At 44.2% G+C, this 27,528-nt stretch overlaps 1 protein-coding gene across 1 annotated transcript in view; it reads left to right on the top strand.

Annotated features, from left to right (window-relative positions):
- USP36 (ubiquitin specific peptidase 36) overlaps positions 1-22,496 on the top strand; it is a 35,096-nt gene extending 12,600 nt beyond the window's left edge. Inside the window, exons 10-19 of the mRNA XM_066587155.1 lie at positions 57-197; positions 804-904; positions 2,346-2,484; positions 5,365-5,964; positions 8,890-9,020; positions 11,579-12,169; positions 13,351-13,505; positions 14,254-14,418; positions 15,810-15,925; positions 17,803-22,496. Coding sequence (XP_066443252.1) covers positions 57-197; positions 804-904; positions 2,346-2,484; positions 5,365-5,964; positions 8,890-9,020; positions 11,579-12,169; positions 13,351-13,505; positions 14,254-14,418; positions 15,810-15,925; positions 17,803-17,931 — 2,268 coding nt within the window. The 3' untranslated portion in view covers positions 17,932-22,496. The remainder of the gene's footprint in view (positions 1-56; positions 198-803; positions 905-2,345; positions 2,485-5,364; positions 5,965-8,889; positions 9,021-11,578; positions 12,170-13,350; positions 13,506-14,253; positions 14,419-15,809; positions 15,926-17,802) is intronic.
- Positions 22,497-27,528: the final 5,032 nt, after the last annotated feature.

Here is a 27,528-nt window from a genome sequence, read left to right as displayed (position 1 = left end):
TCCCTTTATAATGGAGACCTTCGGACTTTGCTAATCATTGCCTATCTCCTTTGTAGGATGTTGGATATCCAGAATTTTTAAACATCCGTCCATACATGTCACAGACTAATGGTGACCCTGTTATGTATGCGCTCTATGCCGTTCTTGTACATTCTGGGTACAGTTGCCACGCCGGACACTACTATTGTTATGTAAAGGTAAGTATATCCACTAAACTGTGTCCAACTATTATCCGTGCAAGAGGTCTCAAACCACTGGGACTGAAAGATGCTGAGCTTGATGGAAGCTCAAGTAGCCCATTAGCTGATGGTAGCCATCTTAGGAAGGGTTGACTTTATGAAGACTTTCCTTTTTCTAAAGCATCATTTTTTTTTTCTCATTCTTAATCTGAATTGCTCCTACCTCCTTTTTAATAAACATTTCAAATTTTAGACCTATATCTTTCTAATACAGGTTAATACAAAAGTCGGGGCTACCCATCATAATTGCTGAATGAAGAGATACAAATAGTTAACTTGGGTGGGGGAAAACTTCTTGGCACTGTGGTGTTACCTGCCAGCCATCTTGGATTTGGCCCAAGAGACTTCAATGGTAGTGGGGTTGTGGGATACAGTATTTAGGGGTAGAATTTAATCAGAAATTGATCAGTGCATTCATTTTCAATACCTGCAACCAGCCTTTACATCTTACAGTGAAATCTTGCAATTGAAAAAAATAAATAAAAAATTGACAAATCTGCTATTAAAATGCATTAAACTCCTCACCTTGACTCATTGTTATACTTGTGACCATTTCTTTTGCAGGCTAGTAATGGACAGTGGTATCAGATGAATGACTCGCTGGTTCATGCCAGTAACATTAAGGTTGTGCTGAATCAGCAGGCTTATGTTCTCTTCTACCTGAGGTAGGTTTCTTTTGTAAATTGTTAGTTTTGTAGTAATTAACAAAAAATTACTATGACTGTCTTCACAGATTGTCACAGTTGTGGCTGCTCTTATAGTACAGCAAAACTTTGGAAAGGTTTGGCACAACCCATACTTGAAGCAAAGTGTCCCTTTGATCAGATGATCGCCATGGTCCTGGCTTTCAATTTTTCTAACGGCTGTTACTGTAGAGAGCTGTTTCGGCTCCGCCCTATGTATATCCCCCTGTAGCATATTCTAGGCTCAGCATGGCGATTGGTTGTCATCACAGCCAGGGGTCTAACAATGGCCTGCAGGTTTGTCCTGTATGTCAGCCTGTAAAGCTCTGCCTTAGGCAGTGTCTGATAGGCTTTGTCAATATAAGGCTATGGTCAGAACAGAACCCCTGACGTTGACGTGTAAGGGAGCATAAAGCTGTCGTGTACACTAGACTGCAAAACTGAAGTATTGCATTGTATTATAGGAGTCCTCAAACAATCAGGTGGTCAAGTTTTGCAGTTGGACCAAATAATGGGGGGAAAAATAAAGTTAAATTGGACAGAAAAATATGTGACCCTTCACTTATCCGGTATGGTGAACGCCAAAAACAAAAATCCAAATTTGATGTTTTTTGTTCATCCTACCTCCCATTAAAAAGTATAAAGAGAGAAAAAGTAATATTGCTAATACCCTGTTTCCCTGAAAATAAGACATGCCCTGAAAATAAGACATAGCGTGATTTTCCAGAATTTTTGAGGATGCAAAATGATTTTTCAGGCTTTTTGAGGATGCTTGAAATATAAGCCCTACTCCAAAATTAAGCCCTGCTAACATTTAATTAAAAAGTCAATTTAAATAGTGTCCAGGCAGCTATACATGTAAAAAAGTTAAACCTTTTTGAACAAAAATTAATATAAGACACAGTCTTATTTTCAGGGAAACACGGTATTAAAAAAGGGAAAAAAAACACAAAAAAGAGCCCTCATAAAAAGGGTTATTTTATTGTGCAAAAGTAGTAAAGCATAAAAACTGTAATTGCTACAGCCGGCAGAATTAAGTTTAACGCATTATTTAAAAGTTATAACTTATTTGAAGTGTATTTTAAAAAAAAATAAATTAAAAAAAAAAACTTTTCTAAGAAATAATGTTGGAATTGTGTATATATACCCCCAAAATGGTGCCACTGGGACAAAAACAAAACTGGTCCTACATAAAACAAGCCCTAACAGGACTACATTTAGGTAAAAATAAAGTTATGGCTTTTAGGAATTGCTGCATCTACAAGATGTCAATTTGGGCTGTAGGATTGGGGTTTGGTTAGTCAGGTAGTAGAGCTCTAAACTGGAAGAAGGGTTCAAGAGCCAAATGGGAGGGTGATGGTAAGAGGGGATTTGTTTCCTTCTCCATGCCAGCTTCACTCTTGTATTGTCTTCTGCTCCACAGGGTCCCAGAGTCCAAAAAGAGTTTTGATGCCTCGGTGTGTAAAGTGTCGCAAACTCAAATGCCTCGTCCCAGCTCTGTCCCTCCAAATTTAAAGAAGACCCAGTCCAATGGCAGCCTTTCATCCCCTCTTATTGGGAAGGTGATTAATTCAGATATTTGTTTTCAGTTTTTATTTCAAATCAGTCATTGCGTCACTATAGTGTATTCTCTCTTGCGACTGGTCTATGCATTGTTTGATGAATGATTTGAAGCTGTGGTATGAGAGGGCATGGTGTTTTGTATTTTATTTTTTTATTTTTTTTGTGGTAGTGGGAGTTGTCCTTATCTTACATAAACCTAAAGTGGCATTTTAACACTTATATTTTTTTATGGTTCAAAAAGTGTTTATTCGAGAAAGTTTACTTCCACAAAAGCAATGCATAGAGGTACTGGTGCATCTTGTCTCCACCGGAAGCTAGTTGTTGACCAGGCTTAGGTGGAGGATACACCCTGGTCACGCCCCTAGCAGCCGATTGGCTACTGGTGGTTGGTGCTGTTCCGTCCCCATTTCCAGGACGGCGGTGGTGGTGGCTCACAACCTGGCACACATCGCAGAATACAGCGGCACAGACCCTGCGGGGGATGGAGGTGTGAGTCAGCACCCCGTCTTTCATCATACTCGCAACTGCCAAAGCAGGTCTCCACCCATTATTCTGGTGGAGACAAAGTGCACCCAGTACCACGCGTAGAAATCATCTGTCATGACTCAACAGGAAGTTATAAAGTGTAGTCCTCCAACTGTAATATCACAGTAGGAACATACAGTTGAGCCTATTAAAGTGGAGGTGATATAACAGGCATGAGAATACAATAAAGTTTTTATGAAGCCTTACAAAAGGAAAAAGAACAAATAAGAGAAGAAGAAAGGCGTAGGAGGAATAAGACCCAGAGAGGTAGGGAATTGAAAAGAAAATGAAGAAAGTGAAAAAGTGCAGTGTCCCCCAACGATGTCCAGACTTGTTGTGTTAAGCAATCCTGTGATGGTAAAGTTCCACCTGTTGACCAGGTATAGAAGGAAGGCGAATCTCTAACCGTAACATTGTATATTTTTAATGGCTCACATACACTTTGTCAAAAACCATCAAGCCTCTCTAGAAGAAGTTGCCGTTTTGCTGCAAAACTGGGCATGCAATTTCATCTCAAGCAGATCTACAAATGATTGGAGTTGTGGTGTTGATGTACGATGCGACACCCAGGGCACGTAGGAAATGAATCTTGGTATTCGTGTCGGCACTTCACTCCGAGGGACACGTATGGTCACAAATCTCTGAGTGGCTATCACATCACATGCATCAGTTTATATAGTAAATTGCCGCATTTTGTTTCCTGCGCCTGATTTCGCCCAGACAAATCGCGGCCGTCTGCCTAGGATTGCGTTTTCTAACGCAATCCTATGGCGGCTTCCACGGGCAGAAATTCTGCGGGAATTTCCGCCCGTGTGCAGGGGGCCTAAGTAGGTTTGGGTAATCTTATCTTTAACATCAAACAAAGAAAGCAGGAAGTATATTTTACTTTCACTTAGTAAAGGAAGAGGGGCCTAAAGTGTTAGTGTGGGGTCTGCAGCTACATTCCTTTTGGTATCCAATTACACAGTATTCAGCTACAATATGGAATAAAACCTCCACAGCGCCACCTATTGGAAGACAGCATTCCTTCAAGCCAAAGTCAGACTCTTTATACAAGCCTTGTACCAATGACTGGGAATCAATTTTGCATATTACCCAGAGGAACGTGCCTGGCCATTTGAGCCTCCTCACTCACTGTCTAGGTGCCCTCCCTAAGGAAAAAGGTATCCTTTCTGAATACAATACGGGAGACGGTATCACATAGAAGAGGATTAGCTACATAGCTCAGCAGACTGACTGTACAGTCAACTACATTTTATACAAAGATGAAGGGATGTTAATAAGGCTCAGATTAGTATGCAATAGGTTACATTTCATTTGGTAGATATATATGTAATAAACAGAACAGTATATAATATGCTTCAGTCATCGGGCTGATAACAAACAATAGCTTATAAGTCCTCGTACCACAGTGTGATTGGATGAACAGTCTTACCACCTGAGTCCGTTGTAACCAGACTGTTAGGAGGTGTTGGTACTAGTGGATGTGTGAAGGGCACACAAGGCAACTGGGCTGAGGATGCCCTCGAAAGACCACCAGTAGAGAGAAACATCTGACAAGCACGACCAGCTCCAGAATTATCCTTTAGTACTCCCTTACTTGTATCTACATTGCAATCGCACACAGAGCGCTTCATTTGATTCCATTTTTTTACAAAGAGTGTAATGGCCCCAGTTACAGGGACCATGCAGCCTCCTGAGATACAGTGCAGACCCAACAAGCCCTGCATCTACCGCTTAAAGGGATTTTCTGTGGAAATACTATTGATGACCTATCCTCAGAAAAGGTCATCAATAATCGATCGGCCGGGGGCCGCCGCTCGGGACCCCAACTGATCAGCTGTGCGGGTGCATGCTATCAGCGCCGCAATAACAGGTCTTGGCGGAAGCTTCCACGTTGACCTCCGTGTAGTGGCCGGTGCTTGTAAGTGCAGGCACTGCTCTCATTGAAATAGTATTTCCACGGAAAACCCCTTTATTAAACTGTGCTTTGTAACTGCATAGAGGGCAATGTATACAGCGAGCAGGAATGTATAGTAAGGCACTTCTGCCTTCCCTGTAGGGAATCTGACTGTCTCTGACAGATGTCTCTCTTCTCCTGCGGCTACATCATTTCCATGCAATTGCAGATGTTTCAAAACCTCTCTGTAGGGTTTAAGGTGTTGGCCAAGCAGTAAAGCTTGGTTTAGTCTGCATCCTATTCATGCTGGTGCAAAAGTTCTAGAAAGGACTACTTAGTAGGATTATTGCATTGCCATTGGGGATGTAGGAAAATCTGCCCTGTACATGACTGCTAGATCTGAACTGCCCTGACCGTGCCTTGTAACACTTTAATTTTTTTCCTTCCTTTCCAGAAGCCTGATGGGTTACATGAGAAGAAACCACAAAAAGTGGAAGACATTGGGATCCCAGTCAGTCACACACATATTTTGCCTTGCACCAAGGACCATAATGGAGTTAACCGTATGCGGCCTCTTAGTGCAGGCCCTTCTCCTAAGCTCGGCTGTAAAACCTCATACGCCCCTTGTCTTTTGGATGATCAATTGAGTCGAATGAAAAAGCCCCTTCATTCCAAGTTAAAGGCTTCTCATGCCACATGTCCCACGAATGAAGCGGTAATGCAGGAAGATTCAAAGCCAAACTGGGATAACGAGAACACATCTGCCGCTTCTCTCGTTAAAACTGAAGTCCAGGAAAGTAATAACAAGGCCAAGCAAGAAGACATGGAAAATGGAAAGCAACAAGAATCTCACATGAATGGCCAAGCTTCAACTCCAACTACCCCAACAGTTGAGAACATAACTTCTCCATGCTCCTCCCCGACAATGGAAGCTGAACAACCTGGGACAGGCGCTACTATGAAGTCGAAGTCGCCCACGCTAGCTAGTGTATGTGAGGCTTTAACTACAATGTCGCCGCCACCTGCCAAAAAACTAGCCCTATCCGCTAAAAAGGTGAGTTTGTGACGCAGACAATCGGAACAATACACTTTATATAGTCACGTTACTCACACATGGCAGCTGGTATAAACTGTGATTTGCTGCTCGTTAAACCCTATGGAGGCGGCGGCCGCCCTGTTGTATCACACCCCGATTTGTGGTTTTCAAACTGATTCTGTCATCAAATTCTGAAGAGCAGCTATTCTATACTGTTTATGAAGTAGCGCAGTGGGTTGTAACTCCCATTTGGAGCTCTGTCCAGAAGTGTGCGCTGTATTTTAGTGATGGGCCCTGCTGGCTTGATTTGACAAGGGGCACATGGGGTCACGACTACCACAGAATTTAGGGCGCAATGGGCCTTGTTATAGAGGGGGCTATTACATACGTGCTTTGAGTAGGCATAAGAGGGTAACATTGGTGATTTTTTTGTTTATGGCTCAGGTTTAAATAACCAATATTTTTGCAGTTTTTGCCCCCAGAAGCTTTATAGATTTGAGAAAGCAGTATTGGTGTTCTCTCCAAATGTGTGCGCCTTTTGTTGACATCAGATCACAATGGCAAATATTTCTTAGCAGCTCCCTTCCTTCATACGCCTGATACAGTGGTAATGGCGCTTTTTTTTTTGTATTCGCTGATATTGGACGAATGAATGAAGGAAATGAATAGCAAATACGTATTTGTAGTAATTTGGAGCGTACATGCGTTTGTAAATGTTACACCGCCTGGCTGCTGTTTGGGGTTGTGGTAGACCCCTTTATCCTTACCTGGTGGCGTGATGCTGTGGGATTGGCTCGTATGGTATTCACGGACTTCTTTGTGATTGGTGGTTTGGTTCGACCATTGCTGAAGATGATTGTCGGTCATTATAGCGCTGTGTGCATCCAGTAGGTCCTCCCCTCATGACGTTCTCATTGTTCAGTGACTGCTATCATTCAGGCCCACTCCCTCAGATGAAGTTCGTCATGTCGGCACTAAATTACTGATTATCTGTGCCCTAGATGGGTCACGAATAGTTGATCGTGGGGGTTTGACACACAGGATCCCGTCGATCAGCTGATTGAAGAGACCACTGTGGCCTCCAAGTGTGTGACGTCACGTTTGGCCTCTCCAAGTGTGTGACGTCACGTTTTTCGGTTACTTGGCCTCAGAGCAAAACTGTCTCATTTAAGCAAAGAGGACCAAGCTTGCAATACCAGTCACATCTGCTATATATCCCTTCAGTCAGTTGATCGGCGAGGATCATGAGCGGCAGACCCTGACTACAAACTGTTCAGTATCACACACTGTATACTTCGAAAAATGTACTTTGTTTCAACTGTAAAATAGATGACGACTGTAATTGGGTGCTACACTGGACAGAGGGGGACCAGATTTGCAAAATATGCCTGTATTTTCCAGAAACAGTGGCACACTTGTATATGGGGTCTTGTCTGGTATTATAGTTCATCTCCACTGAAGGGATTATCTACCCATAGAAATGGTGTTGAGGAATTTACTAAAGTAATGGGGCTGGGAGTGACCACCCCGATTTTTTTAAAATAAATCCAGTGGTTAGCTTTGCAGCCTTGTAGTGGTGGGGTCCCAGGTTCAAATCCCCAACAAGGTCAGATTCAGACCTAGAACTCCAGCACTACAAGGCGGCAAAGCTAAGCCAACACACAAGCAAAAAATAAAAGTCCGATCGGATCATCCATATCAGATTATCACCTGGCCAGTCACGACGAGTAACACTAGACAGAAATGCTTATCTAATCCAGTCCCGGTGCAGGGCTGCCAGCACCTCCGATTCCAGTCCAGTTCCAACACCAGGTCACATGACGTGTCCCTTCCACTGCCTGTAATGTTAGCGCAGGGGTCCAGATGATGGGCTGATTTCAATAACTAAAAGCTCTGATGCAGAGTAGTGGTATGAATTATTAAAATGATCCGGTCATCTAGGCCCCTGCAATCACATCATGGGCAGCGGAAGGGCCACACCATGTGACCTGGTGTCGGAAGCAGGATGGAAGTGAAGGTGCTGGCAGGACTGCTAGACCTGGACCGGGTGAAGCATTTCTCTCCACACATAACACCTTTAAAGCGAATGGATCTGAATAGTAATACCACACACAACCGGTGCATTTGTGTTTGTAATAGTGGATTTACACTTAGTAATCAATTCTCCAATCTTAGAAGGTCAATAATTTGGTTATATTTCCTATTTATTTGTATGTTGCTTTTTCTATAACATCCCCTTTATGTAATGTTTTGAATCATATATATATATTTTTTTTCTAATCATTTTTTTTTTTTTTAAAGGGAAATCTGTCCGCTTGAACAGGCTGTCCAAACTGCAGGCATGATGTTATAGAGCCGGAGGAGCTCAGCAGATGGATATATAGTTTATGGGGAAAGACTCAGGATAACTTGTATTATATTCATTTATATCTCTGCACATCCTGAGCTGAACAGTCAAATGGGCGGAGCTATCGGTGATTGACAGCTACCCCTGTATGTACAGTCACACACAGCTGTCAATCACTGATAGCTCCGCCCACTGGACAGCTCAGCTCAGAATGTGCAGAGATATAAATGAATATAATACAAGTTATCCTGAATCTTTCCCCATAAACTATATATCCGTCTGCTCAGCTCCTCCGGCTCTATAACATCATGCCTGCAGTTTGCACAATGCGTTCGAGCCGACAGATTCCCTTTAATGCCATCAACTGCCTTCTTTTTGCTGTGGCTGTGGTCACCATTTCCGCCTGTTGCTGTCCTCTCTCTCCTCATTTATACTTTTTACTTATCCCTGTACACATATATTTCATATTTATTTATGTGGCTTATAGAAGTATATATAAAATCTCTTTTTCCCCTTCTTTTTCATTTGTTTTAATTTGCTTCGAACCTCCCTTTTTCTTTACACCACCAAGATTTTATTTATGTCAATAACTACAGGGCAGCATGCCGCAGAAGGGAAGCAGAAATGACGCCCACTCCCTTCCTCCCCACTCCATCACTGCTGGCTCCACTCATCCCATCTCTGTTTCCCCTGGTCCCACCGCAGTCCAGCTGCTCCATGCACATCGGTAAGTCAAGGACTCCTCTTTTATACAAAAGACCAAAATCCCACGCTTTTTGATTTTCTGATACGTGAAAGAGTCATGTGTTCTAGATGCAGATTCATGCACCATCCTTTCATTAAAGGGGTTGTCCCGAGGCAGCAAGTGGGTCTGTACACTTCTGCATGGCCATAATAATGCACTTTGTAATGTACATTGTGCATTAATTATGAGCCATGCAGAAGTTATAAAAAGTTTTATACTTACCTGTTCCGTTGCTGGCGTCCTCGTCTCCATGGTGCCGACTAATTTTCGCCCTCCGATGGCCAAATTAGCCGCGCTTGCGCAGTCCGGGTCTTCTGCAGTCTTCTATGGGGCTCCGTGTAGCTCCGTGTAGCTCCGCCCCGTCACGTGCCGATTCCAGCCAATCAGGAGGCTGGAATCGGCAGTGGACCGCACAGAAGAGCTGCGGTCCACGGAGGAAGAGGCCATCTTCAGCGGTGAGTAGAGAAGTCACCGGAGCGCGGGGATTCAGGTAAGCGCTCCGGTGAGCTTTCTTTACCTCCCTGCATCGGGGTTGTCTCGCGCCGAACGGGGGGGGGGTTGAAAAAAAAAAAAAACCCGTTTCGGCGCGGGACAACCCCTTTAAATGGTGGTTTGTGGGTCCTTTTTTACATAATTTTTTTAAATTTAATTTATTTTTTGGGATTTCAATTTTTTAACAACTTTTTAATAATGCACTTTATTTTTGAGCTAACGAGTCTTACACAAACGGGCTGCACTGGAGCTTGCAATAATCTTGGCCCTTGATTAACATGGAGATCATGCCGCATGAGCAGACCTTAAAGACCATTTCCCACAGGATAGATAATAAATGTCTAAAAATGGAAGACCATCATGATTTCTAGAACAGAGTCAAAAGCTGCCCTCCTGACTGCGACCGCAGTAAGGAGTTTGATGGCAGCGGCTGAGTATGCATGGTCTTTGGGGCTCATGGAAACAACCCGACGCGGTCACTGTACTCTGCTGTCTGCATCAGTCTTTGAATGAAGCAGTAGCATGCATGCTCAGCAAATGCTATGTTAAAACTCCTCTTCGCTGCTCAAACACATGCAGTGAGGAGGAACAGGAGTTTAAGACCTCCTTTATAGCAATCATGGGGTCTCAGTGGGGCGCCCAGCAATCAGACATTTATCACCTATCCTATGCTAAGTCAGTTGTGGGAAAATGCCTTCAAAGGGGTATACCCATCTTGTCTTTTCATAGTCTGGATGGTAAAACTGCTGCCATGGCTGCTGGCCACCCACTACACTGTTTCCGTAGCTCCCATTCACCTCAGTGAGAACTATGGAATGGCACTGCACTATGCGCTCGACTCTTGCCGACAGGTGGTTGGTTGCAACAGAGAGGCCTGGTTTTCCCATCTCGGCCATGCAAATCTGAGATGGGGATACACCTTTTACCCCTTAAAGACACAGAACATAAGGTTACATCCTGCACCTTCGGGGTGTGTATGGAGGGAGAACACAAGGTTATTTCCCTCTATATCGCTGGCGCCGTCTGTTTTCTTACAGTCAACACCAGCCCGCAATCGCTCTGATAAGTTGCACGGCTCATCAGAGCTGTTAACGAAAATAGGGGATGGGGGGAACAGAGGATGGTCCATAAGGGGTAGAGTGTAGAAAGTATTTTTCCGTGTATAAGACACGTTTTTTGCCTTTGGGGGGGAAAAAATCTAACTGCGTCTTATACACGGGGGTAGGGGGTGGGGTTGGGTTTAGCAGCATGTTTCTCAGTACTTACTATGGTCCTCGGTATGGAGCCCATCCTTAGTGGATTCCGATAGCCAGCCAGGATCCTCTGATGTCAGGACACACCCCCTTGGCAGACACTACAACTCCCAGAAGCAACTGCGAAGTCTAAAAACAGAAAGCTTAACAGAGCAGGAACTACCAGTCCCAGCAGGCAGCGCGCTCGGAGCAGGTCTTCCTTTAAGTAGGAAGTGATGGAGCTGCAACCAAGATGCCCCAAAACCTAAAGATACCGGTAACATCCGGGAAGAGATTGTCTTACTCTGCCAGTGATGAAGAAGAGAGTAGTGATGCAACAGAGGCCAAATATTATCATAGTACTGGGGTGTAAACATTACCTGAGGATATTATTAAATGAAAGTGTGTTCTGTTTTATGGTTAAAATGTTCTTTTCTTCAATTTTGGGTTAAAAAAAAAAAAGTGGGTGCGTCTTATACACGGAAAAATACGGTACTGTAAAATCTCAACTGTCGCGGCTGCTGATTGGCTTTCTCTGGGAATCCTTGTGCAAATGTATATCTGTATCAGTGACCAAAAAATGAAAATGCAGAATTTTAATGGTAGAGTACTGATCTTCAAGTAACACTACTGTTAGACATACACTGCAATACCTCTTTAGATTTAAGTCATGTAGGAGACGTGGCCGGTAATGGCTACAGGTCTGTATGGTCATAGGCATTAACAATCGCTCGGTGTATTCATGGGATTGTCAGTTTGGCTGCTTTTTTAAATGCCTTTACCTATCACTAAATAATAGTCTTTCTTACCTTGCAGGGCATCTCTTCAAGCCGCAGACCACTTCCCAGGGACTTGTAGCAATACTAATTCTAAGCAGAAATCTTTCAAATTGCATGTAAAACATGCACAGCACACCGCAAAATCATGCCAACACTCCCCTCCACTTAGCCAACCTACCAGCCATTCTTCACATAGTACATCCTCGCCAACCATGTCCCTCCAAGGCATTACAAGGCACAAATCTGTGGAAACGCTGAGCGCCAGGTCCCCAAATGAAAAAGACAAATCTCACTTAGAAGCACATCTCATAACCCACAATGGGGACAGTGAGGAAAGTAAAGTTATGAAGAAGGAAAAGAAGAAAAAGAGGAAAGCCTTGCTGAAGGAAGGGAGGACGGAAAGTGTTGTATCTCACTTGGAGACACGGACTAATAACAATCATGAATTCAAAATAAAACATGGCAAAATAAAGCGTAAGAAATGTAAAGCTCACCAGGCCACCAAAAGTACAGAAACTATACTCAACCACGGGCAATTGTCACTAGAGGCAAAGGGCAAAAGAAAGAAGAGGGACAGACTGCAGTCTGCGCAGCATGTGGAGGATACGGCCCTGATGCCGTTAAATGGGTAAGAAGTCCGCCGGTTACTGTGTTACAACAGATTGTGCTCCTGATTCACTGCTGAGCAATGGAAGGGTCAGATCCGCTGTGAACATCTGTGAGATCCGCACGTAATAATATCTGCACCATGTTCAGATTTCCATGTAGAAATTTTTTTTTTTATTTTTTTTTGCTGCATTCTTGTTCATGGTGTAAAAGGGTTTTCCAGGCAAAAATGCTATTGATTATCTATTCTCAGGATAGGTCATCAATACTTAGGCCACCACACAGGCCGATCAACTGAGCAGGTGCCGCTATACACAGGGGTCAGAGTGGAATCTGCTGCTCTGACTCCTATGTTGTGGCCGGCGCTTGTAACTGCAGGCTGGGGTCTCATTTAAAATTCATGGTAGCTGCACCTGCAATTACAAGCACCAGCCACTGCACGTGTCGTAGTGGCGCTGAGAGCAGGCACCTGCTCAGCTGATCATCCAGGATCCCGTATGGCAGATCCCGGCTAATCAACTATTGATTTAATTAACCTGAAGATAGGACATCAATAGTATTTTTGCCTGGAAAAATCCCTTTTAAAGGTGACTATTGGTCTGTTTGCATAAAAAGGTTTAGGTTTTATAAGCCGTCCCAGCGATAACCTAGTAAGTAAGACATATGTCCAGCCTATTACCTCCAATGTTGATCCAGAGGAAGGCAAAAACTCCAATGAGGTAGAAGCCAATCCACCTCATTTAAGGGAAAACATTCCTACCCGACTCTAATCTGGCAATTGGAATAATTCCTGGATCATCCCTCCAATACTGTCACACGGGCAAGGCGTCGGAGTGCGCCGGAGATCGCTTGCCTCCATTCATATTAACCCTTTCCAATCCACTGTCTGACGTCTTCCTACATTCTGATTGAAGCTTGTACAGCTCCAATGTCAGAAGACGTCCGACAGGGTATTCTTACCGTCTATTGCCAGCCACTCTGCTGTCGGAGCCTCTCTGGCACGCACACACTGGCTTTTAGCCAGCAGATGGCGACGTTGTATAACAGTAAAAAGAGAAAGTCTTTTAGGAAACCCTGAATCCAAAATTGGATTGGAAAGGGTTAAACAGGCAGTTGTTCGTAGGTGAGGGACTGCCTGATCTTTGTTTGATTTCTAACCCAAGTGTTCTACTGATACTTATCTACATACTGACCTCCTCTTAGCACCACTGACAGTTCACATGATGACAAAGAAGTGGATCGTGTGGCTAAAAAAGCCAAGAAAAAGAAGCTGAAGCTACAAGAACAGGACAGCGTTACAATTGTGGAAACTGAATCTAGTGGTAAACAGAAGCAGGCCCTTCTGAAAGAAAATTCTGGTAAGATCACCTTACTTTGAGTCCCTTTCAAACTTTTTAAGATGTTTAACAATATTTGTATTCAAACTAGAAAAAAAAAAACTGGAAACTTTTCATTTATTTTTTGCCACCTAGGGTTACATTTATTTAGCATTCTTACAAGTCACATGCTGTATAGTGATACACATTGGATAAACTTCATAGGACATGGTGGGGAGGGTCTTTCAAGGACTTACTAAAATCGGACAGGTTAGGAGGACGGTCAAGTCCTCCATATAGCACCATTGAAAAATACAACTCAACCTGCAAAAAACAAGCCCTCATACAGCGATGTCGATGGATAAATAAAGGAGTTATGATTTTTTTTAAAAGTGGGGCGGAAAACACAAAAGTGGAAAAGCGAAAAAAAAAAAGCTTGATCAGTAATGGGTTAAAGGGGTTGTGTCCTTACCAGAAAAGTTTAATGGCTTGGTATGAGGCAAAGTAAAAGGCATACTCTCCTGTCTTCAACCTCCTGGGACCCATTGAAGCTGTTCCTGCTGCCCCATCCTTATTCCCCAGTGCTGACTGCCGCCAGAAGTCAGGTGACCACTGCAGCCAATCACAGGCCACAGCATCATCATCATCCCAAACTCCTGGCATCTTGTCGCCAGGATGTAAGCGCTCATGCCAGAAGTTTGAACGGTGACGCTGCGGCCTCTGAAGACAGAACCACTTTATTTTCTAAGATATTCTAAAGATATTAATCTACTGTTCGTTCTTCACTCAGATTCTGTGTTTGTATGGGATACACACATCAAGGATGGATACAAACGATCTCATTCAATTAACGGATCAGAAAAGAAATTCCGCCCAGCCTGGGACGGTACGAAGGATTCATCTGTTGTCCAAGAACTACTGAAAAATTCCAGTAATAAAGCATACGGGACAGAAGGTGTGTGTGTGTGTGTGTGTGTGTGTGTGTGTGTCTGTGTGTGTGTGTCTGTGTGTGTCGCCACCTTTGCTGCAGAATTCACCTAATTTTTAATGCAGTTTATAGCATAAACGAAGTTCACTAAGGCCACTCTCACACAACCCACTGTGTACCACAATCAGCGTGGTGTTTGGAGCGCTGTCTGCTCTATTTTCGCGCTTTTTAACGCACCTAGTCACTCATCACAATGATGGGGTGCAGCATTTTGTGAATGCCTGTGAGATCGGCCCTATAGGTGATATAAACTTAGACTAGCTACTGTTAAAATTTGACACATTCGCCATCCAACTGTGATAAATCTGGTGCATTTTAAGACTCTTTTGTCTTAGTTTGCACTGTCTTTATAATAATGTTGAAGTTTTTACGTGCCCTATTTTATTTTTTTTCACCACTCATGCTGTGGTATAATGGGCATAATGTTTTTATGGTACGGTGCAGACCATCCGCGGCATTCCACACCCATTAACAAAAAAAAAAGAATGTTCGCATGTCCGCTTATGGAAAAAAAAATTGCAGCATGCTCTATTTTTGCATGGATTCCACGCAGACGGCTTCCATTGAAGTCGGTGGAAGCCGTCCGACCCGCAGCCCTTTCGCAATTGTCATTGTGGAAAGGTCACGGATTCCATGTCATCACCTAGCAACTGTGCGAAGGGGGGGGGGGAATTTGGGGGGAAAAAAAAATCTATACTGTGCGTGTCCCACAGCGAGCTGTCCGGACCGTCGCATACAGATTAAATACAGGTATGCGCAGGCACCAGCCGGACACATGGTCAGATTCTGCTGCGAGCTCCCGCATGCAGAATTCGACCCAGTTTGTGTGAGACTGGCCCAAATGGGGTTTCTAGAGAACTCCATTTTTTTTTTTTTCTTTTAAGCATTTTGTCCCTCAAGTGGAGTTAAAGATTGTTGGATCGATGGTATATTGTACTGCACTAACTTGCATAGTGTACTTCTGATAGGTCAGCAAGCAGACCCTGCTAGAGGCATGCTTGGCACATCCAGAGGCTTTGAACTGTCCACCTGTCATGGAATTCGCCGTATGGGATGCCGATGGATGAAAGGGGAAGCCCTGTCCCCCTTGAACCTACTTGCATGCTGTGATTGCACTCTCCTGGCTGTTAGCGCCTGAGCCCGGTTGACAGTAGACAGCCGAGCTCTGGATCTTGGCAACACAGGACTCCTTTGCTGGCCTTAGACTAGTTTGCCATGTTTTTACAAAGGCCCATTAGTGACCGCAGTAAACACGCATCCATATTTTTGTATCCCTGATGTTGGCATGCTGAAGAATACCGGTAAGTTGTGTTTTGTGGGAACACAATCCTCACTAGATATGTTTTTTCTTCTGTCAGTCCGTACTTGGGATGGAGAACAGTCTGCTGTGAGCCAAGATGCTTTTTGCCCTGCAAATGAGGGAAAATATAGTACCGTTATAGATGAATGGGATGAAGAATTCGACAGAGGAAAGGTAACAAAGCTGACTTGTTTGCGGCGATCCTAAGTGTACTTTTTGTTTTGTTTTTTTTTTTCTCAGCCTCCTAACAGGGTTGTCTTCGAGCTCGTTCACATTAGCACGGAAAATGCAACCCCTGGCCGAATAGAACAGACCCCATTACCTAGAACTATGAGGTCCATTCAGTTTCCATCCAGCTGTCTGTCATTTTACAGGATGATATGGCGCAGCATGCTGCTACTATGTCCTGCTTTTTGGCAGAGATCAGGAATGGAAGGTCTGAATGGAACCTTCAACGCTGATGTGAACAAGACCGTATTAAGAGAATTGAAACTGGTCAACAATCAGTTGATCACTACATTCAGCCTTACATTTCCTTATGGCTATCACTGCAGCGAATGTCATATTGTAATATGGCACTGCAGATCAATGGCTAAATATGTAATGCATTGATATGCATATGCCTTAGTAGTGCATATGGAAAAGAGTTGTCCGACCTTAAGAAAACCCCTATAAAAGGGTTTTCCAGGACTCTGATATTAATGACCCGGTCTTGAGGATAGCTTATCAATATCGGATTGTCGGGAGATGACTCCTTGGCACACTTGCTCATCAGCTGTTTAAACTGTTTACAATGAGTACTATATTCTCTTCACTGGCCTGAGATGTCTGATTTGTTGGTCACGTTGTGCAGTTCAGTCCCATTAAAGTCAATAGGGATCAGCCCTATTCACATCTGCACGAGGAAAGACTAGAAGCAATGTGATGAAACTGAAAGGGAGGAGACACAAGATTAGATATTAGAAAAATCTTTGCCAGTGAGGGTAATGAATGAGTGGAACAGGTTACCATAGGAGGTGGTGAGTTCTCCTTTAATGGAAGTCTTCAAAGGCTGGACAGACATCTGTCTAGGATGATTTAGTGAATCCTGCACTGAGCAGGGGGTTGGACCCGATTTACCTTAAGGCCTCATGTCCACGGGGAAAATAAGAATTAAAATCCGCAGCGGATTTTAACTCTTCTCCCGCGCGCGGATCCGCACCCCATAGGGATGCATTGACCACCCGCGGGTAGATAAATACCCGCGGATCGTCAATAAAAGTGATTTAAAAAAAAATGGAGCATGAAAAAATCTGGACCATGCGGGTCTCCCGCGGGGACGGCTCCCGCGGGCTTCTATTGAAGCCTATGGAAGCCGTCCGGATCCGCGGGAGACAAAAATCATATTTTACTCACACGCTCCGGTTCTTCTCTTCGCCGCGGCGCCATCTTCTCTCAGTCGCGGCCGGATCATTTTGCTTCGGCCCGGCGCATGCGCGGGGCACGTCACCGACGTCATCATGCACATCCGCCGAGCCGAAGAAAGAAGATCCGGCCGCGACGAGAGAAGATGACGCCGCAGCGAAGAGAAGAAACGGAGCGGATCGGAGGTGAGTTTATTCTCATTTATTCTTATTTTCAGCGCTCATGTCCGCGGGGCAGGAGGGACCCGCTGCAGATTCTACATGGAGAATCCGTAGCGGATCTGATTTTCCCCGTGGACATGAGGCCTGAAGGTTCCTTCCAACACTACCATTCTAGGATTCTAATCAATTGAGCTGCAATACCAGGCACGGCCACCTTCAATGCATGGCACTGTGCCTGGTATACAATGGAGAGGCCACAGCAATTGCCCAGATGCTGTGGCCCATTCAAATAGCAGGAGTACCATGAGCCAGACCCCAATGATCTGATAGGCTGACTCATGCTGCGTGGGGGATACTAAGGATGGGTTATCTATATCAGAGTCCTGGAAAACCGCTTTTTACTATCAGAACTGAGAAAAAATACCTTCTATATACAGATAAGATGTATGTTACTTTTACTTATGTATTTATATGTATGTATTTCAGGTGAAAAAGATCAAATGTCGGCGCGACAGGTGGAGAATCAAAAATGGTTTTCAGTCCCTGCAGAATCGGCGTAATTTTTGGTCAGTCACTCACTCCCCACAGTTCTCCAGGATGGCATACAAGTACTGAAGACAATATGGAAGATCACTTGTGTTATGATTCTCTAACGTCTCTTCCATACCAATGATCAGTAATAAAATAATGATATTTTGAGAGCTGTGTGATAGCTCTGTTGTTGTAAGCCCTTCACGGGTTTCTGTTCTCCACAACCGTTACATACATTGGCAAATAATTAGCAATGACCGCTTAATGACTCGCTGGTATGTGATGGGAGCCCTGGGGGATCGGGGCCGCATAAGGAGAGAACGGTATAATTGAGAGGCAATATTTCTCAGTGTCTCGACCATTTACTAACGGCACGTTGATCAGAGGGGAAGGCGCGATGGATATGTTCACACCGCGTTCAGTGTGTATGCCCCACGTAATTGGACGTATCGCTCATACGTTTGCATCTCTGCTATGGACCTCCTTTGTTATAGAAAAATACATACACGTTTTTTTTGCGTTGTGGTATCGGAAAGCGTAGTTTGGCTATACGAATACAGATAAATAAAAGGTCTAGTGACACACACCAATCAGGTTTCCCAAAAGGACTATGAAAGTGCCTGCCTATATGAACAGAGCCGAACGCATCAAGTGTGTGTTTTCTGCTCACTTTTATTCCTTGACATAGGAGACCCTTACCTGAATATGTAGCGCAGACACGGTTGTGATCTTGGGGGGGGGGGAGGGGTCTTTCACTAGACATTTAACAACAAAGCAGATAAGGGTTAATAATGACTAATAAAAAATTAAAAAAAACTTTGCTGAAAAATTATCAAAATTATGGGCTGGGGGAAACGAAAATGTAGCTTGTCCAACAGTTTCCCTTGGGGAGTCTCACTCAAGCATAATGGTATATGCAGATGTAATTTATCCCCACCAACTAAACTGCTAAGGGCTAATGCCCACAGATGGATTAAATGCAGTGGAAATCCGCGGCGTTCTCCCACAGCTATTGGGTTCTATTGAATCTAATCGCTTTCTGCCTTTCAATGTTCACCCTGCAGAATTCTAGCGTAAAATTCTGCAGCGCGAAAGTAATCGTGGCTTGTTCTAATTACCGTGGAAAACCGTAGGGCCAACTTCCATTGTAGTCAATGGAAGCTGTCTGTCAAGCAGTACTTTTGCTGTGAGCACACTGGAAGTATTGCATGCTTACATGTCACCGCCCACTGCTGGCCTGTCGTGCGCTGCACTGTGCATACGTGCCGGCTCGACGGATGGGACTCGCGCAGCCGATTCGGAGAAGTGAGCATGGGGTGTTCGAAGGAAGCGGTGTCGGACTCCGCTGCAATATTCCACTGGCGGAGTCCGACACGGCCATGGCCAGGAGGCCTTAATCTGAGACTGCCCTTCAGTTGAGTGTTTTTATAAGGGTTTATTCACACGGGCATATGCGTAAAATGTTGTGTAAACATTGCAGCGTTTGAACAGCACATTGTCTACTCATGACGAGAACCCCTGGCTATACCCTATTAGGAAATGTAGTCCCCATAGAGGGGAATCTTCCTGTATTGGCCAGATTGGAGAACTGCTAAGTAAACCGACCATGCATTACATTTACACCTATTCTTTACAATGGGTGCTGTGTAACACTGCAATATCTACTGATCACTAGTGGTTCCAGGAGCCTGACCGCCGGTGGCTGTTACTAGAAACGTCTTCATTGAATCTATTTAAGTAATTTTACTGTATTCGGTGATTTATCTCTTTGCTACATTTCAGGGGACATATTTAATGGGGACTTGTGATCCTTTACCGCTGCCCTCACTGCACAGCAGCACATTCATCTTTAGACATTAGGATATTTACCTGTAGATCAGTATATATTCAATATACTATATTCTGCAAAAAATTACTTTTACATGCAAAAATTATAATATAAAGATTGAAAATGATTAAATTGGACTTATAATAAATGTAATAGAACCATAAGAATGTAATGTATATTTATCAGATGCTAGTCCTGCAAGCCAGAGAAGATGTCTGCGCACTGGAAGTGCCACAGGTCATAACCCGAAATAATTAGCACTTTACTGTAAAGAGAAACCTTCTTCATTTTGGTCGCCTAAGGCTGGGTTCACACGGGGCCGATTCGCAACGGGAATCCCGCGGTTTGGCTGCAGCGAACAACCGCGAGATTTCCGCCGGGAGAACCGCTGCTTCAAAACCTGCGGCGGTTTTGAAGTGGCCCGGCTGCTCGCTCTTCCGCTGCGGCCGGCGCTCCCATAGAGGAGAAAAAAATAATTAACATGCTGCGGTCGGCAAATCTGCAGCGGCGGTTTCTGCCGGCGTAGCTGCAGCACATTGGCCGTCCCGTGTGGATGAGATTTCTGAGCAATCTCGTCCACATGGCTGGCTAATCCCGGGATTAGCGGCCGCATGCAGATTTGCCATGGCGAAATTCTGCGGCAAATCCGCCCCGTGTGAACCCAGCCTTAAGTCCCATTTAGCCGGCCGTACATTCTTGCTTATGGTCTGTGTGGGGAAAAAAAGAAATGCTGCATGTCCTTTTATCATGCCCCATACAGTTTCATCACATCTCCCAGGAAGATAGTGCTGTAATGGAAAGTCATCTGCAGCATAACTGCCTATCAGTTGACGAAGAAGCGTTTGCGGGGGCCTATTTTCATATTTCTATGAATGAGCCCAATCCTTAGGCCATGTAAAAGGACCTCAAGGCCGAGTTCAGATTGTGTTTTGCCTATCCGCCAAGCTTTTAAGGGGTTTTGTTTAAATGCCCCCCAAAATGGTATTTAGCTATATCCCACAGCAGAGCCATTCACTTTAATGAGTCCTAAAGTGCAAGTCCCGAACTCCATTTGATCTGATTTCCAATAGTTTGGTAGAGATAGAGTTGGAATGGAGGTGCAGCCAACCAGCTGGACGCCTCGCCCCAGGGATAGAAATTTGAATATTGTATAGGACAACTGTCTTTATATAAAAAAAAAAAATAAAATTACCCAGCACAACCCTCAAATGAAGAAACAATGAGTCAAGATTGATAACTTTTATTGTGTAAAGCACCAGCAGAAACGCTTGTTTCAAGAGCTCAATGGCCTCTTCCTCAGTCAAGCTGGGAGGCAGACTGTAAATGCATGGCTCAGCAGTATAGAAGATAGTGGGATATGACTATGGTGCTAGCTTGTGCTTGATATAGTCATATCCTATGTTACTGCTGCCTAACCCACTATCTTCTCTACTGCTGAGCTATCTATTAAAGCAACCCTCCGGTCCTAGAGAAACCAAGATGGCTGAACCACTTCTCGGACTACCTAAAGCATAGTGTGCATTGGTAATTAAGACGCTACATGCTGATCTGACTGGCCAGCATTATTCATGTAGACAGCACTGGTTAATCAAAGCCGGTGTAGTGTCTTAAGGCTCACTTAGACACAATGATTATCGCTCAAAAACCTTCTTTTGAGCGAAAATCTTTGCATGTAAATGTGCGTCCACCGTGCACTATTCCTTCATCGCTGAGATCTCAGCGGGATATCACTGATAAGTATTCTTTCAGCTGGTATCCTGCTTAGAGTTCTCAGCGGGATACCACTGACAGCTCCAAGAACAAGCAGCTGTTTGCAGATAACAGCGCTCCTGCTGTCCTCTGCATACAGCAGGAGCTTTCATTTACACTCGTAATAAACTCTTAGGTAGCTAAGTAGCTAATTAGCTACTTAAGAGTTTATGCAAAGTGATCACTCAAACTTCCATTTGAGTGAATTTCAGCGTAAATTGGCCTTTAGGCTAATGATGTATACTAATACACAGCCAGTCCGAGAAGCTGGTGTGGCCATCTTTATTTCTCCAGGCCCAGACAGCTGCTTTAACTACAGTTCACTTTGCCTGTATCTCAAATAACTAAAGAAGTGGCCATTGGCCTTGAAATGCATTTCTTTCCTCTTGTTTTATACAATAAGTCATCACTTTACTCGCTAGTCCAGAGATTCTTCCCTGGAGGGTTGTGTAGTGTACGAGGGTCTTTCGTTTGTTCTGCACAACCTCTAATAGTATGCTAAACAAAGCAATAGTATTTAGAGTCAAGCAGTGGCCACTTCTCTCCTGCTTCACACACAAGTCTGTCTAGCTTTGGCCCAACAGCCTACAGAATGTGCTGTAATGTGAAGTGTAGATACAGTCCGTGTAGAAGACCAGATATCCACAAACATGACATTGAAGAGGATAATTTAGGAAATAATGTAGATTTTCAACCTGGTAATGAAATGTCTTCCATGTTGCCGTAGCGCTATTTTGTATCACCATTTTTATGCCTACATGTGCCCCCTACATGGGTGTTGGGCAGATGGACTTGGCATAGTCTCATTATCCTTTTAACAATCCTATCGCCCTAATAGTCAGCCACAACTACACTAATTTAAAATGTCCATAAATAAGTACAAGCCAACAATCCTGATCCTTCACGGCTAGGGTGGTGGAGAGCGATGTGATTTCCTATGACGGTGTACTCTAACGGCCTTTTCCTTTCAGTTTTATTGTAAGAACCACTAGGTTTTATTTTTGAGAATGAATGTGAATAAATAATAATCTGCCCCTTTATTCATCAAAGGGAGATTTTCTCATGTTTGCAATGTGTTTTTCTGCATCTACTTTGTACTGCGCAATTGTTCAGGTAGCTGAATAGTTCGGTTACCTGAATGGTTTTAGTTGGTGCATCCAGTGGATCGTTTCCTATGTACATACTGTAAGGCACAGCACACGTGTAAATATCCAAATAAATATTCAAGTCTAGAGATGGGTGCTTGTGTTTCTTGTGCTTTCAGCTGGTGCCAAGGTGAAGAAATCTTGTTGGCTATACAATGCCCATGCCACCATCTTTCCTCAACAGCCAGGATCGGCGCTGTCCCCTTAGATGCTGCCGTCATTAGCAGCAGGAGCATGCTTCCACCAGCAACCCATCACATCATTGCATCGCAGTTGGTGGAGTGCCGATGTGTTTCCTCTGCCTACGGGCCTTGCCAGAAGCTTGGCGTAATAGTTTGCCTTTCAGGGTAACGCTGACAGGCAATGATGCTTTGGAATACTTAGGCCTCGTTCACATGGGCGTCATTTTGATGCAGAGTAGGTGCATCAAAAAATCGCATCTGAAAGAATCTATGGTTTCCAATGGGTTGTTTCAGGCAAACGACTTTTTTTTTTTTACTCCAATATTTTACTCCATGCAAAAACAAGTCCTATCTTTTGACGGCACAAGGCCAGTAGCTCCTATAGACTCCTTTGGGAGCCAGCCAGCAAAGGGAGGGGGAGCAGCATACTTGCGAATACTAGCCGCCATGTGCTTGCAGCTGCACTCCCTTATCCATAGGCCCCCCATGATCCCCAGAACAGGACGCCTGTGTCCCCTTCTGCCTGTCACTGTGGGGGTTGCTTCCTTCCCTAGAGTGATATTACCATGAAGAGAGCGTTGCCTGAGCATGTGCTGTCGGCACTCAATTTCAATGGGGCTGATACTCCAGCGGTGCCTGGGTATTTGTATCTCCGCAACCCCACTGAAAGTGAATGGAGTGCTCCATTCAGTCTCCTCCTCCCTGCAAGGGGAAGTGCATTAACCCCTCAGGAGGACGGGGGACACAGGACCCTTCCCCCTTCAGTGTCAAGATCGGCAGGGGTCTCTGCAGTGGATTTGGGCATAACTTGCAATCTACAACCCCTTTTAATAAATTCTAAAACAAAACTTTCCTTACTTAAACTACAAAAGAGAAAAACGCAAACAATGGCAGAATTAATGCATTCCCCACCCCCACCCACCTCCTCACCCCTACATATTGAATGAGCATCACCCAGGAGTATATGATGAAAACTGGTGCTTTTCGGCATACCCCTATAATAGAAGCACTGCACAAGTTTGGCCTGCTGTCAAGGAAAGAAACTAGGTCAGGTCAAAGAAAATAAATCCGTTATGGTGCCGGGGCTGCAAATGAATAGGTGGACAAATTTTTTTGTGTTGCAATCCACACACAATACAAAGGAGCAGCACTCAGTCATAAAACATCATGAGGTGCGGGTCCTGTGTGCAAGCTCCACTGGTCCACACTCCTGGGACCCCAGTAGCAAGCGATTGTAGAAAAACGAAGCAGCACCACTGACTCCATGTACAGACAGGTACATGAGAGTCTGGCTTTGCTTTTACTTCCCAGTCATGGTTTCAAAGTTTGTATGAAGAGTCTGACTTTGGCTTGAAGGAATGCTGCCTTCCAATAGGTGGCACTGTGGAGGTATTATTCCAGAAGATACCAGAACACGTAACTGACTCGGCACTACATCCATATTTGCTCTAATCTCCAGTGACCAGACTCTTCTCCACCTTCTCTTACCTCCCATTGAACTTGCTATACAGAATATCTGTTTAACTTGTAAACCACTGAAAACCCCAACTCTGAAGTACCTGCGCTTTTTGAAAATGTACAGAACAGGCGATTCTAAGCATTTTTGCAATAAGTTTTATTAGAGTACTGTACATATTTCTTACAAAATTCCTCTTTGGCTATGCAGCTATGTGAATACAGGGCTGAGAAATCCATCTTCACCTAGCTGCATAGCAGAAGGCAGCGCTCCATCCAGCTATATCCATACCTGTTCTCTATAGAACCACTGCAGACACAACTGTTCTGTTCACATAGTTTATTAACAAGTGTCTCTATCATGTAGAATTTATTTTTGAGAGCCCTGTGTCCCACCACCTCTATGTTTTACTACTTTCCCTCTCTCGGTCTGCTAATATGCCATTGTCCCTGGGTGCTGCGAGGGGAAGCCGTTCTATGCTGCAGACAGCTTCTCCACTCACCGCACTCGCTCTCCACCAGACCTGATGCACTGTCAAGGACTCGGGTGTACTCTACTATTTGTCATGACCCGATGCACTGAGCCCCTGATCGTGCATTAGATCCGGCGGGAGTGAACACTGAGAGGAAAAGCCATCTGCAGCATAGAGACTCACATGGATATAGAGCATGCTATGAGAGAAAGACTACCTATGTAAATACACCCATTGTAAATAATGGGCTGTATTCGCAAGTTTTGTATATTTGACAAAGCACAAAACTCGCACCATTTACTTGGCCATTTGAATGCACCCTTAGGGCGGCTTCACATGACCGTGTTTGTGTGTGCAATGCGCAGAGAATAGGACCCATGGAGTTCAATGTATTCATTTTCAGCACATTTTTTTGTGTGCGAAAACAAATGCGGCATGCCCTATTTTTGCGCGTTTGCACACCGAAGTTCCCCATAGATGTTTATGGACGGTGCACTTACGCAATATGCTGCGCTATTCCACGGGCAAAAGAAAACACCTGGGACTCATTAGGCTAAATAGCACATCATTTGCAGCGGGAAAGTGATGCACTTTTGCGAGCATTTTTGCGCATACGCTCGTGTGAAGGGTCCACACATGATTTTTAAGTGCAGATTTCACTTAAAATGAATAAAACCACAGGAAAAGAGCTAAATGTTTTTAATGGAGGCTTTTTCATTTTTTTCCCTCAAAGCTATTTTTGGGCTCATTCTTCCCTATTGGAGCTTAAAAAATTTGTATCGTGCTCGCATGTATATATATATTTTTTGTTCCCATAGGGAATAATGGTCGATTTTCACGCATGAGAAAATACCAAGTGCGGCGATGTCTTTTTCTTGCTAAATGCATGACACTCGCATAGAAAATCGCATCTATGCAAGTGCGACATTGGTTCTATCGGACCATTATTGCACTCACATGAAAATCGGCCCTGTAAATGCATCCTTAGGCTACCTACACATGGGCGAGCCCATGGGCTACCTACACATGCGCACACCAATGTGCCTTTTCACGCCAATATTTATTTGAAGTAGCGATCCTCCAGCGCAGCATTCAGGTGAGTCAGAGGATCAGCAAGTGTTTCCCATTGTTCTTGCATCGCACGGTGTGAAATGTTTTTTACTGTCCTATTGTAAACAATGGGCAATGTGTTCCGAGGGACACAAAAAGATAGATGTTTTTTTTTTTTCCCCCCCCCTTTCACCGCGATAAAATAAATTATCGCTCATGTATATGACTCCATTCAAAAGAATGAGGTTTATGTTTGCACGTGTTTTGTGCCTCTCGCAATGCACCGAACGAAAAGTGCACAATCGCGTTTAGACACAACAGCATTTTTGCATCTGGCGTACAATATATTTAAATTCTTATGGGTTTTTAGGTGTAGAATCAGAATTTACCTTTTAGAAATGATGAATCGCGTAAGGTTTTTATGTAATTTAAATTTTTTCCATTTTTCTAAAAAGGTTTTTGCTCATTTTCTGGTGAATTATTTATATAAAATTAAATCAGTGACTAAGCTAAACTCTTTGAATGTAATACACAGTGGATGAAGTTCTAAAAATGGTCACTGGATGGCAGAACAATGTAGTTGAGCAGAAAGGTTACCGACATGAGCCTATGGCCACCTGCAGACAGCCGGGTCGGATCCCATTGCGAGAATTCTCGCAGCGGGACTGACCCGAGCCCCTGCAGGGACCAGTGCGGCGCTCACCTCTCCTGCAGCTCCGGCTCTTTGATGTGCCGGCTGTCGGCCAGCCGGTGCATGCGCAGAACAGAGCTGGGGCGCCGGGAGATACATTTCTGTGCGAGCCTCTGCGAGACCCGCACAGAAATAGAGCATGCCGTAATTTGTTTTCTGTGTATATTTTTACGCGGTCAAATCCTGGCCGTCTGCATAGGATTGCGTTTTGTAATGCAATCCTATTCGGGCGGGCAGGGGTGGAAATTCTGCGGGAAAACCCGCCGTGTGCAGGGGGCCTAACTGTACTGCTGTTTAGTGTTTGCTGTAATCTGCATGAAGCACTTCTCTTCATTCTTACCTCTGCAGATCGGGATTTTTTGAGTTTCATTCACAAATACATTACCAGAAAAACATTATTGAGTTGTGTTATTTTTTTTGTATTTAACACAGCGGAAGATAGCGTGAAAACGCTTTCCCACCTACCGCCGCCGCGTCATATGATGCAGCCGGCGCGTCACGTGACGCGGTGAGTGTGTCACATGACGCGGCGGCGGTGGGCGGGGAAGCGTCTTCACGCTATCTTCCGCTGGTAAGTATGGGGTCTCTGGGGGGGCGCCGTGAAGGGCTTCGCCGCGGAATATTCCGCGGCGGAGCCCGTCACGCTCGTGTGAAGCCGGCCTTATTGTCTATGTAATAGCGCTATGTATCTCAGAAATGTAACATGATAGATAGAATTTGATTCTTCCACTGAATTTAGCACCCCAAAATGACTTAAATCAACCTATTTTCAAACCAGATACAGAATTTTCTTTTTGATTTCTTGACCAGTGTTATCGCTCAAAAGACGGCTTTTAAGCAAATTTTGAGCGATAATCATTGTGTCTAAATGGGCCTTTAGACTGCTTTCAGACCAGCAGATTTTTACTCCACATTAGGTCTGTGTTGAGGGGACAATATGCAACAGGCAAGAAGGACAGCCTTCCTGTTAGACAGTTTGGATAAATCATCCACAATACCTGTAACATCATGAAATGACGGTAAAATTTAAAGGGGCCTTATTACCCCTTTAGTAAATAAAGTGTAGAGATGTAATTTATACCCAGTGAGTCTAGATAGAGTCGGCCCG

The sequence above is a fragment of the Eleutherodactylus coqui genome, chromosome 13 (genome assembly GCF_035609145.1).
Source record: "Eleutherodactylus coqui strain aEleCoq1 chromosome 13, aEleCoq1.hap1, whole genome shotgun sequence".
NCBI classification, from domain to species: domain Eukaryota; kingdom Metazoa; phylum Chordata; class Amphibia; order Anura; family Eleutherodactylidae; genus Eleutherodactylus; species Eleutherodactylus coqui.
Note: the sequence above shows the minus strand (reverse complement) of the source record. Positions and strands in the feature narration are given on the sequence as shown.